A 16,019-nucleotide genomic window follows, 5' to 3' on the forward strand; every position below is an offset into this window, starting at 1 on the left:
AATGCAAGCCAAGTTTTTCATTGCACGATCATGAATTGCTTCACTGATGTTGGCCGGTTCACCTTATATTGATCTCGATTGTATGAGTGTTTACAAAATACTAGATAGAACAAATATTTACTCTATCATCCTAATCTAAACTTTTATCGAACACAAGAGACAACAAAGAACTGCGACCTTCACGAACAATCGATTTTAACGTGGATGGAGATCACTAATTGAAATTTCATTAATTGACATATTCTCTGATTGTCTCGCATTAACACTAATGAATGAAGGATTAGAAGGAACCGGCAAAGAGAGTGATCGGCTACTGAGCATCAACACGGCAGAAGACATAGTTGGACGGTCATCCACACTTTCTTGAACACATAACAAGCCCATTGTGTATGCATCTAATTATATCAGTTTTAGACGCCGTTGATAATATTGGATCAATGACAGATATTGCTGTACCTTCTCTCCAATTTCTCCATACCTGTGCAAGACATCATGTACGCAACATAGGTTAGTTGCAAGACATTATTACAGAGTAAGCAACATAGAAATTTGCCTTAAAAGTGAATAAAACTAAAGACATTGTCAAAGATGATGTATTTCTTCTTGACCACTTACAAAGCTTACTAGATCCTCTGTGTATTCCTCACTTTGAAAACCAGAATTCTTTCGACCTGTGATAACTTCTAGGACTAGTATGCCGAAGCTGTAAACATCTGATTTTACCGAGAAGAATCCATGGAATACATATTCTGGTGCCATATATCCACTGCATAAAGGAGATTAATTACATACATTAGGCTCTCACACGTATCATGATTATCTCATTCATATGATCAAATCTATGTGATATCAAAGCAAAGGATGATTTTATAATCTGTTTATTACGAACTGCTCTGTCCAAAATTAATTGTTTCATGTCCTTTTTTAGATGTCCATAAACATTATCACATTAGTCTAGGAAATTAAACTGTCCTAATTAGTTTAATTTGGTAGTAGACTTACTAGGTACCAACAATTCTGTTGGTATCCCCCCGGGTTTGGTCAACTCCAAATAACCTCGCCATCCCAAAATCTGCAATCTTAGGAGTCATATCTGCATCTAGAAGAATGTTGCTGGCTTTAAGATCACGATGGATAATTCGTAGTCTGGAATCTTCATGAAGGTACAGGATTCCTCGAGCAATGCCAATTATAATCTTGTAGCGGGTTTGCCAATCTAAGACAGATCGCATGCTTATATCTACACCACACAAATGATACCATACTCATGGAGTTAGCATAAAGTTCAATTCATGTTTCATAATTTCATGTACATCATATCATATTTGATGCTTTAAAAACAAATCAAAGCATACCAAACAAGAAGTGATCGAGGCTAGCGTTAGGAACAAACTCATAAATGAGTATTCTTTCTTCTTTTTCTAAGCAGAAGCCAAGGAGCCTAACAAGATTCCTGTGTTGAAGCTTAGCCACTAACATAACTTCAGTTTTAAACTCGCCGTCACCTTGTCCAGAATCTCTTGAGAGTCTCTTCACTGCGACTTCTTGTCCATTTGGTAACTTTCCCTGGTTTTAGCAAACATATACATATAGCTTAATGATCCATAAACTTAACTAAGGTATAAATTAGTAATCTATTACATTCTATAAAAACTACTCAAATAATACTAATACTACGTACTTAATACTTAGTTTTTTATCTCAATAGCTTATAATGTTATAAGTACCTTGTAAACGATACCAAATCCACCTCGACCAAGTTTATTAGCATCTGAGAATTTATCTGTTGCCACTCTAATGGTGTCGAAACCATATTGTAGAGACATATAACTTCTGCTTCCTTCATTATTTTCATTATCTAATAAATCGTACGTAGTTAAGAAAATCAGAGGATTAGCATTACAATAGCAAGATATACATCATTATCGTCCTAGTCAAGATTCAGAATAGATGATTATAAACAGAGAAGACATTCTTTTGCTTACTTAAACTTTCAATATTTTTCCTAATCTTTCTTCGTCGACACAAGTAAATGAAGCCTACTGCAAGAGCAATTAACACGACTGTTGGAACTATGATAAGTACGGCAATTGTTGAAGTATTGCTTCCACTTCCTGCAGATGATGAAGTTGAAATGTAACTTAAGTACCACGTACAAGTTGTAATAGTACTTTAAAAGATTATGAAACATACAGATCACGATTAAGTTCTTTTATGACTAATTTTATTCCATGGAAACATCGAATATTCAGTAATTTCTGATGCAGAGTTACGGTAAAGCTACATATGCCAACAAGAATGCACTTGTATCAATGCGGAATATAGTTTAGTCATATTAATAAATTGAACGTAACACGGCCATGTTGATCACAACATGTTTATTCAATCTAATAAGTCTTTATTAATAATGTGATCTAATTATTGAATCTAAGCTTAATTAATACTATCATATGATCAGTCCAATGTATTTATATATGCACTTATCTCAATATCGTAATTAATGGAGCAACCCATTATTGGTGAACTTTCATAAAAACATCTCTAAAAGAACAAGGATTTTTTATTCGGCTACTTGTGTTGTTTACCTACTTTTATATCATCAATGCAACAACTTCTCACAACCTCAAGGGATCATTTCATAACCCATTTTTGACAACTAAATATTAATCTACTACCATTAACATGCCATTAGTACAGAGTTTAGCAAATGTTCAAAAATAAAAACTTCTAAAATTTCGCATTTACCTGATGATGGAGGAGATGGTGCTGTCGGCGATGGAGAAGATGGTGCTGTCAGCGGTGGAGAAGATGGAGGACTAGTAATGCTAGCGCTGTAAAACAGATACTGCTCGTATCTTATATTGCACTTAGGTCCAACAACCCGTGCTCCTATGGTGTTATTGCAACAACTAGGAAGTACATTATTAATACAATCCCCAAGACAATTAAAGCAACTTTGATATGACAAATCGGGATCACATTGAGCAAGTGCATAAACATTCTGTAAGCTTCCATAAGTGCCATTTCCGGTAGCATACTTAAGCTGAGAACCACCCAGTGCAGCTTCCTTTTGAATCCTGTTCAATAATGATCCTAGCACTTGACTAAACGCTTTAACATCATTATCACTCACAAAATCTTGGTTCATTAAAAAGTAGGAAGGTTGTGTTGTACTGATGAAAGTCCATAATGCATCTGCTCGATTAGCATAAATTAGCATACAGTCGTCGTACCACCCATAAGCTTCCTTCTGTGGTTGACAGAGCTGTGGAAGCAAACTTATTGAGTTATTGAGACATCTATGACAATCTTGGAAAGTCATATCACATCCACATAGCGCTTCCCCATAAACTCGATCAGGTTCCTTGCCAACTGAAATATTATAGTAGCGCGAGTTGATTTGAGGGTTGGATAATATCGAATTGAACAAGGTATTGAGATTGGCATGGTATGTGCTAGTGTTTGTGTAGTTACCATAAGTGTCTTCGCACGAATGAGTTAAGAAATTTGGTTGGAAAATCGCGATGGAAATGAAATAAAAGTGGATGAGAATGCAAATATAAAATCCTTTAGACATTCCCATTCGAAAGCCTCAACTCCCTCTTCTGTCCTTCAACAAATGAGGGAGGATCATATATACAATATTACAAACTAAAATGTTGAAATTAAGAAAAGTGTGTATAATACAAATGCATACCGCGTATTTTAGAGTTCATACCTGAAGAAAACTAGATAAAGAAAAACTTTGCTAGTGAAAAGAAGAAAGTAAAGAAGACTGTGTGAAATAAACATTTGGCATGGTTAGTACTTACCCATTGTTTCATTTCTAAATTCAAAATACTCAAATAATCGATTAATAATACAACCAAGTTGCCAACAAGTATAATCAGAAAATTAATATATTTTGCCAAATTAATTTTCCGACTTGATAAAGCAGCAGCCCCTGTCCCACTAGGCATTAGTCACAAAAAGTTGAAGCTTGCACGCATTATTTAGTTTGTCAATAATTGTCTTTGAGATCGGTGAGCCTGTATGTTTAGATATTATGATTACGTAGTAATTGATTAAATCGATCTTCCTAGAGCGAATGAGGAACCTTACTGGTGTTTTTTCAGAGACAATAATCATCAACATTATAAATATATATATATATATAAAAAAAGGAAAAATCCAGCTTCATTTCCCACTTGACAAAGCAACCCCGGCCCTACTGATTGGAGATACATAATAAAATATTGAATGATACCTAAAATATTGCCATATATTGATTTACAAAGTTAAGCTTTAAACAATTGTACTAATAATAGTCAAGTTATAGCAAAATTAACTTTTTTTTATTAAACTTATTATATTGTACCAACTCCTCCTTTCTTTTGTTCATAATCTCTATTCTTTTACAACTCAAAGAAATGGAGTCATCAAACATATTTTACTTGTTAGTTTGTTTCAATCTCGCTCTAAGGATTCCAGAATTAACTTCAGCTCAATTTTCATTTCGCCACAGTTGGTGTGGCGACGCTACTTATGCACCCAACAGCACTTACCAATCCAACCTTAGAGCAGTCCTAAACTCCCTTGCTACGGACACTCGAATCACCTATGGTTTCTACAACTTCACTGTAGGACAAGGTCCAGATAGAGTAAACTCTTTAGTCATATGCAGAGGCGATGTTCCTGTAGGAACATGCCGGGTTTGTGTAAGAGACTCTGCTAGTTCAATCCCTCATACTTGTCCTAACCAAAAAGAGGCATTTGGTTACAGTCAGTACTGCAAAATATTTGTATCAAATCGTGCTATATATGGTATCGTGCAGAATGACCCACAGTGGTATCTGACAACTAGTGATAATGTGACCGGTGTTACTGGGTTCAACCAAACACTCTATTCTCTAATGAGTTCGTTGCAGAATCGAGCTGCTTCAGGTAATTCTGAGCTGAAATATGCGACTGGAGAAGTTAGTCTTACCGGAGGTGGAGGTCAGAAGTTATATGGGCTTGTGCAGTGTACTCCGGATTTGTCTAGGCTGGCCTGTATACAGTGCATTCAAGGGTCTCTTTCAGTTCTCCCAACTTGTTGTATTCAACCTTCTTATACAGCTTCAGGGGTAACAATTGTCATACCGAGCTGCTTTGTTCAGTATGAGCTCTTCAATTTTACTGGGAATGTGCCTAATCTAACTCCGCCTCCACTGCCACCGTCACCAGGACCTCCCTCGCCACCAAACAATGACACTTCAACATCTGCAGGTATATATTAAAAATTGTATTTTTTGCGTTCTAAAAGTGTTTGTTGGACTGTTGGTCGGTATTGAGTTGAGGTAGCAAACAAGTCCTTTGATTTTGGCTAGTTTGATTAGAGTCATTTGTGGAAAATTGATTATGGGGCAGGTCTAATTTTGACAATTTAGATTATCTTCTCTGCTTGACTTGGTATATTGTGTAGTTATCTATGGTGTTCTTCTGACATGGGATATTATCTCTGATTTTCTATAGAATAAAATTCTTTTTTTGTAGTTAGGAGAAGAAAGAAATCTCTTAATCCTAGCGTTATTGCTGTCCCAATTGTTGGCACAACGATAATGATTGTTGCTGTTGTCCTCTGCATCACATTAAGGAAGAAGAAGATGAGAAAGTCCTGGATGCTGAAATTCAACAGTAAGCTCTGAAATCTAATAAGAAGCTCCTCATTATGAGCAATGTACCTATAAGTACAGTTTCAAGATAATGTACCTAATCATATCCATTTATTATAAGTGCAGAAGATGAAATTGAGACCCTTCAGTCTTTGCAATTCAGTTTGGGGACTATCAAACAGGCAACAGGGGATTTTTCAGAGGAAAATAAGCTCGGAGAAGGTGGATTTGGCGTCGTTTATAAGGTAATTGTTAATCCAACTTACTGATAAATTTGTCAGATATATCTTGGTTAAGAACTTAAGATTGCTAAGAAAAAAAAATAATAAAATTGTGATTTAATTGTGTTTTCTTAATTACGATTTCAGGGTGTGCTTTCTGATGGACAAGAGCTAGCAGTGAAAAGGCTATCAAAGAATTCTGCACACGGAGATTTACAGTTCAAAAACGAAATTTTGATATTGGCCATACTCCAACACAAGAACTTGGTCAGGCTACTAGGATTTTGCCTGCAAGAAGAAGAAATGCTTCTCATTTATGAGTTTGTTGCGAATAGAAGCCTCGATTACTTTATATTCAGTAAGCAAAAAAAATACTTAAAAACTTAATATAACTCGTGTATGATCTTTACCTAACTATAACAGTACATCTAAAATTCTAGAATTTGTACTCTTTTCGGTAGATCCTGTACAGCGTGAGACTATGAGGTGGGAAACACGCTATAAAATCATCTATGGCATTGCCAGAGGGCTCCTCTACCTTCATGAAGAGTCAAGAACACGAATCATCCATCGTGACCTTAAAGCAGGGAATGTACTTTTAGATGAAGAATTTAATCCTAAGATTGCAGATTTTGGTATGGCTAGGTTGTTTAACATTGATCAAACTCAGACATTGGCAAGCAGAATTGTTGGTACCTAGTAAGTGTCCTAAACTTCCACCTGAATTCAGGTTGCATTTCATTCTGTTCTTATCACAGTTGATTTTTGAGATATAATACTTGTGTTCAGTGGATATATGTCACCTGAGTATGTGCTCCATGGACAAGTATCAATGAAGACCGATGTCTTTAGCTTTGGTGTACTCGTCCTAGAGATTGTAAGTGGACAAAGGATTAGTTCATTCTTAAACGGAGAGAATCCTGAAAGTCTTCTTAGCTATGTAAGTTTGTTTGTTTATAGTACAAGTGACTAATGTTTCTAGAGTGGAAGAGTAATTTCTAAATGCAATAGTTACAAATATATTTACATAATTATAATTGCTTTTTATAGGCTTGGAGGAATTGGGTAGATGGCACGCCTTGGAATGTAGTGGATACTACATTATCAGCTGGTTTCAGCACAGACATACTGAGATGCATCCACATTGGTTTATTGTGTGTTCAAGAGAACCCTGTAGACAGGCCAGCGATGTCGTCGATTGATCTTATGCTAAGTAGACAGTCTCTCACCCTTCAAGTGCCATTACAACCTGCATTCTTCGTAGAGAGCATCTCTCAATCAAATGGCCCTTCCCAAGAGAACACTACAACTGAATCAAGCAGCAGAACAAGAAGATACTCCGTTAATGAGGTCACCATTACAGAACCATACCCCAGATAGCACTTCAAAAAAACCAAGGGAATAAACGGTCAAATTATTAGAATTGGACTTTTCTGGGCTATGAAATTATCTTTAGCCCGGTTCCAATTGGACCACAAAGCAAAGAATTGTTTTCTAGTTCTAGATTCAATGCATGTCTTCAAAGTAAAGACCACGTAGCGTCTTTACTCAACTTGCATTTGCAATCCTGTGGGTCTTCTTACACTTGGCTGTTTTCATTCTTTGACTACATGTTTTTAATAAAAAGTTACTTGCATCAACTTGTTGCTGAAATTTATTTTATTCCTACAGCTTCTTTTAATAATTTCAGAATACAACCTTAGTCTATTTTAATCAAAAGACAATGGAGTACATACATATTAGAAAAATAAGGTAAATGGGTACACCCATTTCTATAATAGACATGTTATGCAAAAACAGCAAATGCGGAGTATTAACACAAATCACGAACATTGAATGAGAATGCATGGCCCTACATGCTAATAGTAAACTGAAGATAGCAGCCTCTATTGACTCATAACACTTAGCAGACGCATATTTAAACAGGAAATAGGAGCAGTTGAGCACATAGAATAATTAAAGTATGAAAATATAATTCGATAAAGTTTCCATATATATTTCCCTAATCAATCCAAAACTCTTCATATTCTTGGTCACTTTGGTAATCTCTACTCTCTTGCTTACACTAATTTTACACTATGGATTTTCTAACATTATTAGTCCTTCAATTCGTCTTCATTTCATTGATTCCCAAAATATCTGCCCAGTACCAATTCCTCCACAGCAGATGCGGAAACACCAGTTACTACACCCCTAACAGCACTTACCAATCCAATCTCAAAACAGTCCTCAACTCTCTTTCAACCACTCGAGTGACAAACGGCTACTACAACCTCACCACGGGGCAAAAACCCGACAAAGTCGAAGCTATGGTCCTCTGTAGGGGAGATGTCCCGGTGAATAATTGTCGCCTTTGTATGCGTAACTCGGCTGCCAGTCTCCCATTGTTCTGTCCGAATCAAACACAGGCATTTGGGTACTCCGATCCCTGCATAATCTTTTATTCAAACAACGCTACTTCTCACGTTGTAAGAGATAGGCCGTTGTGGGGTCTATGGAATAATAAGAATGTTTCTGATATCATAGGGTTCAACAATACACTCACTGCCTTAATGAAGAACTTGCAAAATCAAGCTTCTTTGGGAAATTCTGAGCTGAAATTTGCTGCTGGACAGACTAATCTTAGTGGTACAAATAAAACGATGTATGGTCTTGTGCAGTGTTCTCCTGATTTGTCTAGCCATGATTGTGTCGTGTGTATACAGGGTCTTTTCAGTTTCTTTCCAAAGTGGTTTGTTACGCCTACATTTACAGCTGCAGGAGCAAGATTGATAACGCCCAGCTGCAATCTTCGGTATGAAATCTACAGTTTTTATGGTAATGTAACTGATGTAGGTCCTCCGTCATCACCACCCCCACTGCTACCACCATCATCTGTATCAAACAGAAGTACTACTGCAAAAGGTACAGGATACGCAAAAATTTTGATCAACTGTTGTATTATTCCAGTTATTTTCATTTTAGGTTCTTAATCTCTTCAGATTTCTGGGGCTCATATGATATTGAACAAATAACATGGATTTAATATATTTCTCCTGATAGTTGAAGAGAGAAAAAGGTCTTATAGCACCATTTTCATCGTTCTCCCAATCCTTGGGTCATTAGTACTCATCATAATCATAGCCTCAATCAGTTTCCTACTAAGGAGAAAGAAGCTAAAAAGGTCAACTACAAAAATTAACAGTAAGCCCATTTTCATCGTTCTCTCAATTTTACAGAGTAATATATTTTGGTTTTGTTGACTTAATTGTTTTTAATTAGGTCGTTTAACTTTAACCTTTTATATATGTGTCTGTTAATAGAAGAAGAAATTGAAACTCTCCAGTCCTTACAATACAGTATTGGAACCATCAAGGTTGCAACAGATGATTTTTCTGATAATAATTATCTTGGAGAAGGTGGATTTGGTACTGTTTATAAGGTAACATCAGTTCCTAAAATCTATCAAATAATCAATTCTGAACCAAAGTTAATTAATCATCTTCTCTGTTTAAGGGAAAGCTACCTGATCACCAAGAAATAGCAGTAAAGAGGCTAGCAAGGAATTCAGTTCAAGGAGATTTACAGTTCAAGAATGAAATTCTGATATTAGCTAAGCTTCAGCATAGGAATCTAGTGAGGCTTCTAGGATTCTGCTTGGAAGAAGATGAAATGCTTCTAATTTACGAGTTTGTGACCAACAAAAGCCTTGACAACTTCCTATTTGGTTAGTAGGAAAAAATTTGTACCGATCATTCCTGCATGTTTTGCTCATAATTATCTGACATTTCTAACATGCAGAACCTATGCAAGGTAAATCTATGCCATGGGAAACACGTTACAAAGTCATTAACGGCGTTGCAAGAGGGCTTCTTTACCTTCATGAAGACTCTAGACTGCGAATAATTCATCGTGACCTTAAAGCTGGTAATGTTCTACTAGATGTAGAATTTAACCCAAAGATTGCAGATTTTGGTATGGCAAGGTTGTTTAACATTGACCAGACTCAAGCAGTAGCAAGCAGGATTGTTGGAACCTAGTGAGTATAACTATAATAATATCTATATGCAAATATGATCGATTTTGTTATCCATTTTCAACTTTGAGACATGACACTTTGTTTTTTTTTGGCAGCGGATATATGGCACCTGAGTATGTGCTTCATGGTCATGTCTCAATGAAGTCCGATGTCTTCAGTTTCGGTGTACTTATCCTAGAGATTGTAAGCGGTCAAAGGATTAGCTCTTTCCAAATTGGAGAAAATCCCGAAAATCTGCTTACTTTTGTAAGTGGACATGGTTATTTTTTTGGCATTCAGGTGATACAGGCATTGATTAATGACACAAGATAAGTAAGCTAACAGTATATTTTCGGTGTCACAGGCATGGAAAAATTGGCTAGAAGGGAAAGCTTGGAATCTTGTTGATCCTACATTATTTCCTGCATTTAGTACAGAAATATTGAGATGCATACACATTGGTTTGCTGTGTGTCCAGCATAACATGGCAGACAGACCTACTATGTCTTCGGTTGAGCTTATGCTAAGTAGCTCTTCTGTTTCTCTCCAGGTGCCTTCACAACCAGCTTTTTTCACTCGAAGCCATACAATATCTAATGCGACCTCTCAAGGAACCTCAGGTCAATCTACTAGTAGAATGTCTGCATGTTCAATAAATGAGGTTTCTATGACAGAAATCTACCCTCGATAGTACAACGCTACTACTTGAAGCTTCTAATAGTTGAACATCATTGTGAACTATTTATATGATTAAAGTTTCAGTTTTTTTAGTCCATATGATTCTGAAATAACCTATGAGAGCAAGAAAACAGGGACTTGCCACTAGTGTTGCTATGAACAGTTACGGTTGTACATAGAAGTGATGCAGAGGAAGGAAGTACAGCAGTCACTGGGAACAGGTTCTATTCAGCTCTAAAATTTAACTGTAGAGGTGTAGTATTTAAACAACCTTCTTCATTTGAAGGCATTTTAGGAAGATTAAGAGGAATGTAAAAATGCATTGGTTCATTTGATCATTATTTAATTATTGTGAAGGTTAAAGGACCGATTCAGTTTCTTAACCTGAAATATAAGAATATGACTGCAAAATATCAATCAACTGGGAGAAATGAGAAGCATATTTTGAAGGAAATGCAGAAGTTTCATCAGAGATTTCAATCAACAGAGTAATTTAAAGTCTTCCGGTTCTGCTAGACTAAAATAAATCACAAGTATATTTCGATGATTACCCTGATTTATGTTTTGTTTTTGCATCATTTGTTCACAGAAAGAACATTATTTAAAGAACACAGACTAAAACGCACTAACCTTCTTACAGTACTTTAGATCCTTCATAAGAGAACAGGCGAACTGCATTTGAGTAGCTTGTTTCTGCAAGTTCTTCTTTACTTATCTCAAGCAGAGAAGCCACATAGGTCAGTACATTATGAATATTAGCTGGATGATTCAACATTCCTTTTGGCAATTCGTGTGCTTCTTTAATCAGCTTCTGACATGTCACTGTTATCCCTTAAATGCGGATTCTCTTCTAGTGTCTGAAGTTCAGGAGGAAGGGAAGGATCACCTTCCACCACATATAAATCACCCAAATTAAACTTAGGCAGGGCATCAGGGGCATCAGTCTCGAGCAGTATTCTATCAGAAGGCACTGCTTTCAGCATTTTCCTTGCCTTTTGTGATTCCATTGGCATAAGATGACCAGAGAAAGAAAAATAAGCACCAAGCCTTGCTAATTCAGAAACCATCTCAGCTGATCCTAAGTAGGAGTGAAAAATAACTCCATCAGGAAACGGCCCAATTGCCTTCATCACATCAAGAATCTCACCAAAGGCACAAACACAATGAACAGAAGCCGGCCTTTTCAACTGTTTCGCTAATTCTAGCTGTTTCTTGAACACTTCAACCTGAACATCAAAATCAATCTCTTTCCCTCTGAACCCTTTATCTAGACCAATCTCCCCAACAGCTGCACAGGGTGTTGACTCAAAATACTGTCTTAAAACGGTAAACCAGTCTGCCGTCCTCTCAGGAACAAACCACGGATGAACACCAAAAGAAGGAACAACAGATGGATATGACTCACTCATCTGCTTGAATAAATCCCAGCCCTTTTCCGAAACCCCATTAACCACAAAATAATCAATGCCGGATTCAAGAGACGAATTGATTAATCGTGGGGCGAGGCTTAAAATTCTCGGGTCTTGAAGGTGACAATGTGCATCAAAGAGTTTCATTGCCTCCCACCAACTTACACAACCTACACTTAAAACAATCACACTATGCTGTCCTTAACAATGGAATTTCTGCTTCTCACAATCCCAAGAAAGAATCTATCCAATAGTGAAAACTTACAAATACTTCCAAGTTCAATTAGCTCTATAATTGCATAAAATGATGCACAAAATGTTAATTTCATAAGCTAATTTTCAAGAAAGCAGAAATTAATCAATTGAGTCTCAGCATAATTCTCTTACTCAAAAAGAAATATAACAAATCCAAACAAAACCCAATTCTTCTAATTGGACTAAATCAATGATTTCATTCATTAAAACGCTTATAATTCGATTAATATTGAACTAAATAGGAGTATAGGAGTATCTAAAGAAATAATTAAAATCATCCAAGTTCAATAATAAAAATGCGAAATTCCGCTGATGATTCAGATTAAAATACAAAAAGTTAGTAGAAATTTGGGAATTTGATACCTGAATATTTCAGGGTTGAGATGAAATATTACTGCTGAAATGATCTTCGGGAACCCGGCCAAAAAAAGTCAACGATAGTTACTCTTTTGCGCGGTGTTTAGTTGTTTGATGTTGATTGAAGGGAAGAACAAAAAAAATAATCCGACCCGATTACAGTACAGGGCCCGTAATGCCTATAATATCCGATATATTTTGAGGCCTGACCCGAATTTGGCTTGAAAATCCAAAACTCCGCGGCCCAAAGTACGGTCCGGTCCAGTAACTTGAACAGAATAGCGTAAAATTTTGGCCCAATCCATCCCATTGATCAGTTGGGTAAAAAAAATGTACTTTATCTGTCCCTAATTTTTTGCTTCAAATTGAAAAAAATGAATCAAATTTTTAAAATTTTTACCATAAAATACTACTCCATATTAATCAATAAAAAAAAAATATTGTCACGTGAGATTTTGTTATATCTGTGTCATTGTAAATTTTATTAATACAAGTATCTAATTTTATATTTAGAGGTGGATGTAGGGGAAGCTATGGCTGTGAGGCAGAGCATATTATCTGCAAGGGAATTAGGGAAGCAGGCTTCAATGATCTGGTTCTCGAAACGGACAATATCAAATTGTATCTCCATCTGAAGAAATGTGTTTCTCCACCGGACGAGTTTGGTAATGTTCTAAAGGATATCAAAAGGCTCACTAGCGATTGCCGATCCTTATCGTTCTCTTTCATCAAGCGATCGGGCAATGTAGTGGCTCATAGTTTAGCAAAGCTAAGTAGCAAGTTCAATGAGCGTCATATTTGGTTAGAAGAGTTCCCTCCTGAATTATAGGAGCCTACTTGTAATGATCTTGCTAACTTGATGATATAATAAATGGCTAAGCTTACGGTTTGTGTCAAAATAAATAAATAAAATTCGTTTTAGTACGTGTTTTGAAGACTGAAAAATTAAATGGACCAAAATATTATGGTTAGATGACATATCAAATCTGCATATGCATGGGTATGTGCTTGAACGTACGTCCATCAGTCATCATCACCCCTGAATCTTGACCAACATACTGTATCACACAACTCACACCAACTATAAACAAGACCGCCCATTGTATCGATTGCATGTATTCTCTTGACTCTTGAAACAACACTCTTCTATTATGCAGCCAAGTTGCCATTTATTTGGATATTATATCCGATAAATCCAATTAATAATTATAGTTACTCCATATTACTATACTAGGTTAGTCCCATGCAATAATACACGGTTTTATCAAAATAAATGATGACGAATATATCATCTTTAGCATATATTGAGGATCAATGCAAACAACTACTCATTCAAAAAAAAAATAAAAAAAATTCATAAATCATTAAGAGAAAATTCGTCTAAAATCATTGCTAATGTTGAGCACCACGTTGATGACCATGTGTGTTTAATTAACTTTGAATCATTTGACATAAAATCATGAGTTAAGCATATCAACTCAGGGCATACATATGATACACCATACACATTATTTCCACTATCATCATGAAAAGAGAAGAAAGATCATTAGAAATATATCAACATGTAGCACATAATATTAACAAATACTCCGTAACATGTACTAGAAAGCAGAGTTGAAATACTAAATAATTTGTAGAATAGAAAGAGATGAGAGAAAGGAAAATGCTTTTTACGTAACTTGAAAACAAAATGACAGGAAGATCTCATTAATTAATAAGACAGTCAAAAAAAATTCAGTTTCCTATGATTAGCAAATTTTTACAATTGTACTATAATTTGTAGAAGCATCCACACCGTGTTTGAATTTTATTTTGTCGTTGTAGTCATTATTCATAATCCAATTTTCAAAATTTTTGCAATTTAAATGGAGTAGCTTAGCTTTAAATTTTTTTTTTTAAAATTACTAAAACGATGTCATCAATGCATTTAGGCGGGAAAAAATTTCATGAAAAAGTGACATGTGTACAGATTTGGAAAAAGATGATGTCAGCGGTTTCTATTTTAGTTATAGTTACTACATTAGCTCCCATGCGATGCACGGATATAATAAAAAGAATTTATAATTGTGTATATTTTCAAGTCATATTATCACTCAAAACATAAATCAAACTACAAAAATTAAAATAATACTTGTATAAACAAAAGAAATTTCATGTCTACAACAAAATTTACGGAGTATTATAATCATATTTTATACTATATACTTATTTCTAAGATGTTAGCATTAATTTACTGATTTATCTTTCATTAAAAAAAATTTGAAGAACTAATAAAGAATGGAAATCCCAAAAACATACAATTACTATAAATAATGTGTAGAGTAGCTTTAGGAGGAGACAAAAAGTTTCTAAACAAATGAAATAGTCTAGCCACTAATTTTTATATTATTTTTTATCCACGGGAAAATATGAAGTTAGTCAATTCAATCATAAAATATTTTAGGAAATATGCAATTAATCTACCAATTTCAAACCTTTATTTATCTTGAAAAAAATGACGTCATCAAAAGTTTTGGAGGAAAATTTTTGTATGAAAAGTTGACACTTGGACAGTGATGATGTCAGCGGTTATTACTTTAGATTTATTTATTATATATTATTTATAGATAGAAGATTTGGTTATACTGCACATTTCTTGTTTTGTGAAGCTGGCGATGAGATTCATGTGAATCGAACGCATTGACCACTGACCAATTCACCATATCACATGAGAAATCTTAAGGAAATTAGGGAAAAATATATTTCTGTTTGACGATTAGTTGTGAAAAAAGAAATCTATTAACTATTACTAAAACAAAATGTGCTGATGTAATCAATTTCTTAAAGTGTCTTATGTGTCAAGCTCTCATTAAAAAAATTTCCCTCCACACTTCAATATGATGTCATCGATTTTTTTTTGTTTTTTTTTTTTTTTTTTTTTTTTGCCCTATCATTTTACTTGCTAGAAATTAAAACAAAGTAGGTATGAAACTAAAAATGTAAAACTTGAATTTTGTATCAATATTGTTGTATACTCCAACTAATTTTGGATATTCCTAATACAGTACAACAATATTTAGTAGATATAGATATTGTGTCTTTAACTTCCACTCTAAACATATAAGCTCAATAGATAATGAAACATTAAATATATTTTGCCTAACCATCATTTTAATATATTTTCAATAACATAGTAAATATTATGATGTACCACAAAAAAATAACCATTAAAAAAAAGGATTATGTACATGTATTTTTATATTTATAAAAAACATCTTTATACAAAAAATTAAAAAAAAAAAAAAAAAAAAAAAAAAAAAAAAAAAAAACTTGAAAAGTTATCAACAACAAAAGATATAAAAAAATATGGATTAATTACTTATCACCACCGTGCAACGCGCGGATACTAATCTAGTTGATAATAATACACACAAATACATATTATTCAGTTATTCAATCTCCAAAATATATGCTACTTGTTGATTATACT

At 34.8% G+C, this 16,019-nt stretch overlaps 1 protein-coding gene and 2 pseudogenes across 1 annotated transcript; 1 reads left to right on the forward strand and 2 right to left on the reverse strand.

Moving 5' to 3' along the window:
- Nucleotides 1-35: 35 nt before the first annotated feature.
- On the reverse strand, nucleotides 36-3,857 carry LOC110687283 (annotated as a pseudogene).
- Nucleotides 3,858-4,292: 435 nt separating this feature from the next.
- Nucleotides 4,293-10,912, forward strand: LOC110687158. The gene is made up of 14 exons (XM_021863775.1): nucleotides 4,293-5,247; nucleotides 5,515-5,655; nucleotides 5,760-5,878; nucleotides 6,002-6,212; nucleotides 6,316-6,553; nucleotides 6,644-6,794; nucleotides 6,905-7,233; nucleotides 7,926-8,758; nucleotides 8,897-9,037; nucleotides 9,157-9,275; nucleotides 9,350-9,560; nucleotides 9,635-9,872; nucleotides 9,968-10,118; nucleotides 10,216-10,912. Exons 1-14 carry the CDS (start codon nucleotides 4,410-4,412, stop codon nucleotides 10,540-10,542), a joined length of 4,047 nt encoding a protein of 1,348 aa, XP_021719467.1. The 5' UTR covers nucleotides 4,293-4,409; the 3' UTR covers nucleotides 10,543-10,912.
- LOC110687284 lies at nucleotides 7,084-12,968 on the reverse strand (annotated as a pseudogene).
- Between the last annotated feature and the right edge of the window lie 3,051 nt (nucleotides 12,969-16,019).

Source organism: Chenopodium quinoa, unplaced genomic scaffold, assembly GCF_001683475.1.
Source record: "Chenopodium quinoa cultivar QQ74 unplaced genomic scaffold, ASM168347v1, whole genome shotgun sequence".
In the NCBI taxonomy this organism is placed as follows: Eukaryota; Viridiplantae; Streptophyta; class Magnoliopsida; order Caryophyllales; family Amaranthaceae; genus Chenopodium; species Chenopodium quinoa.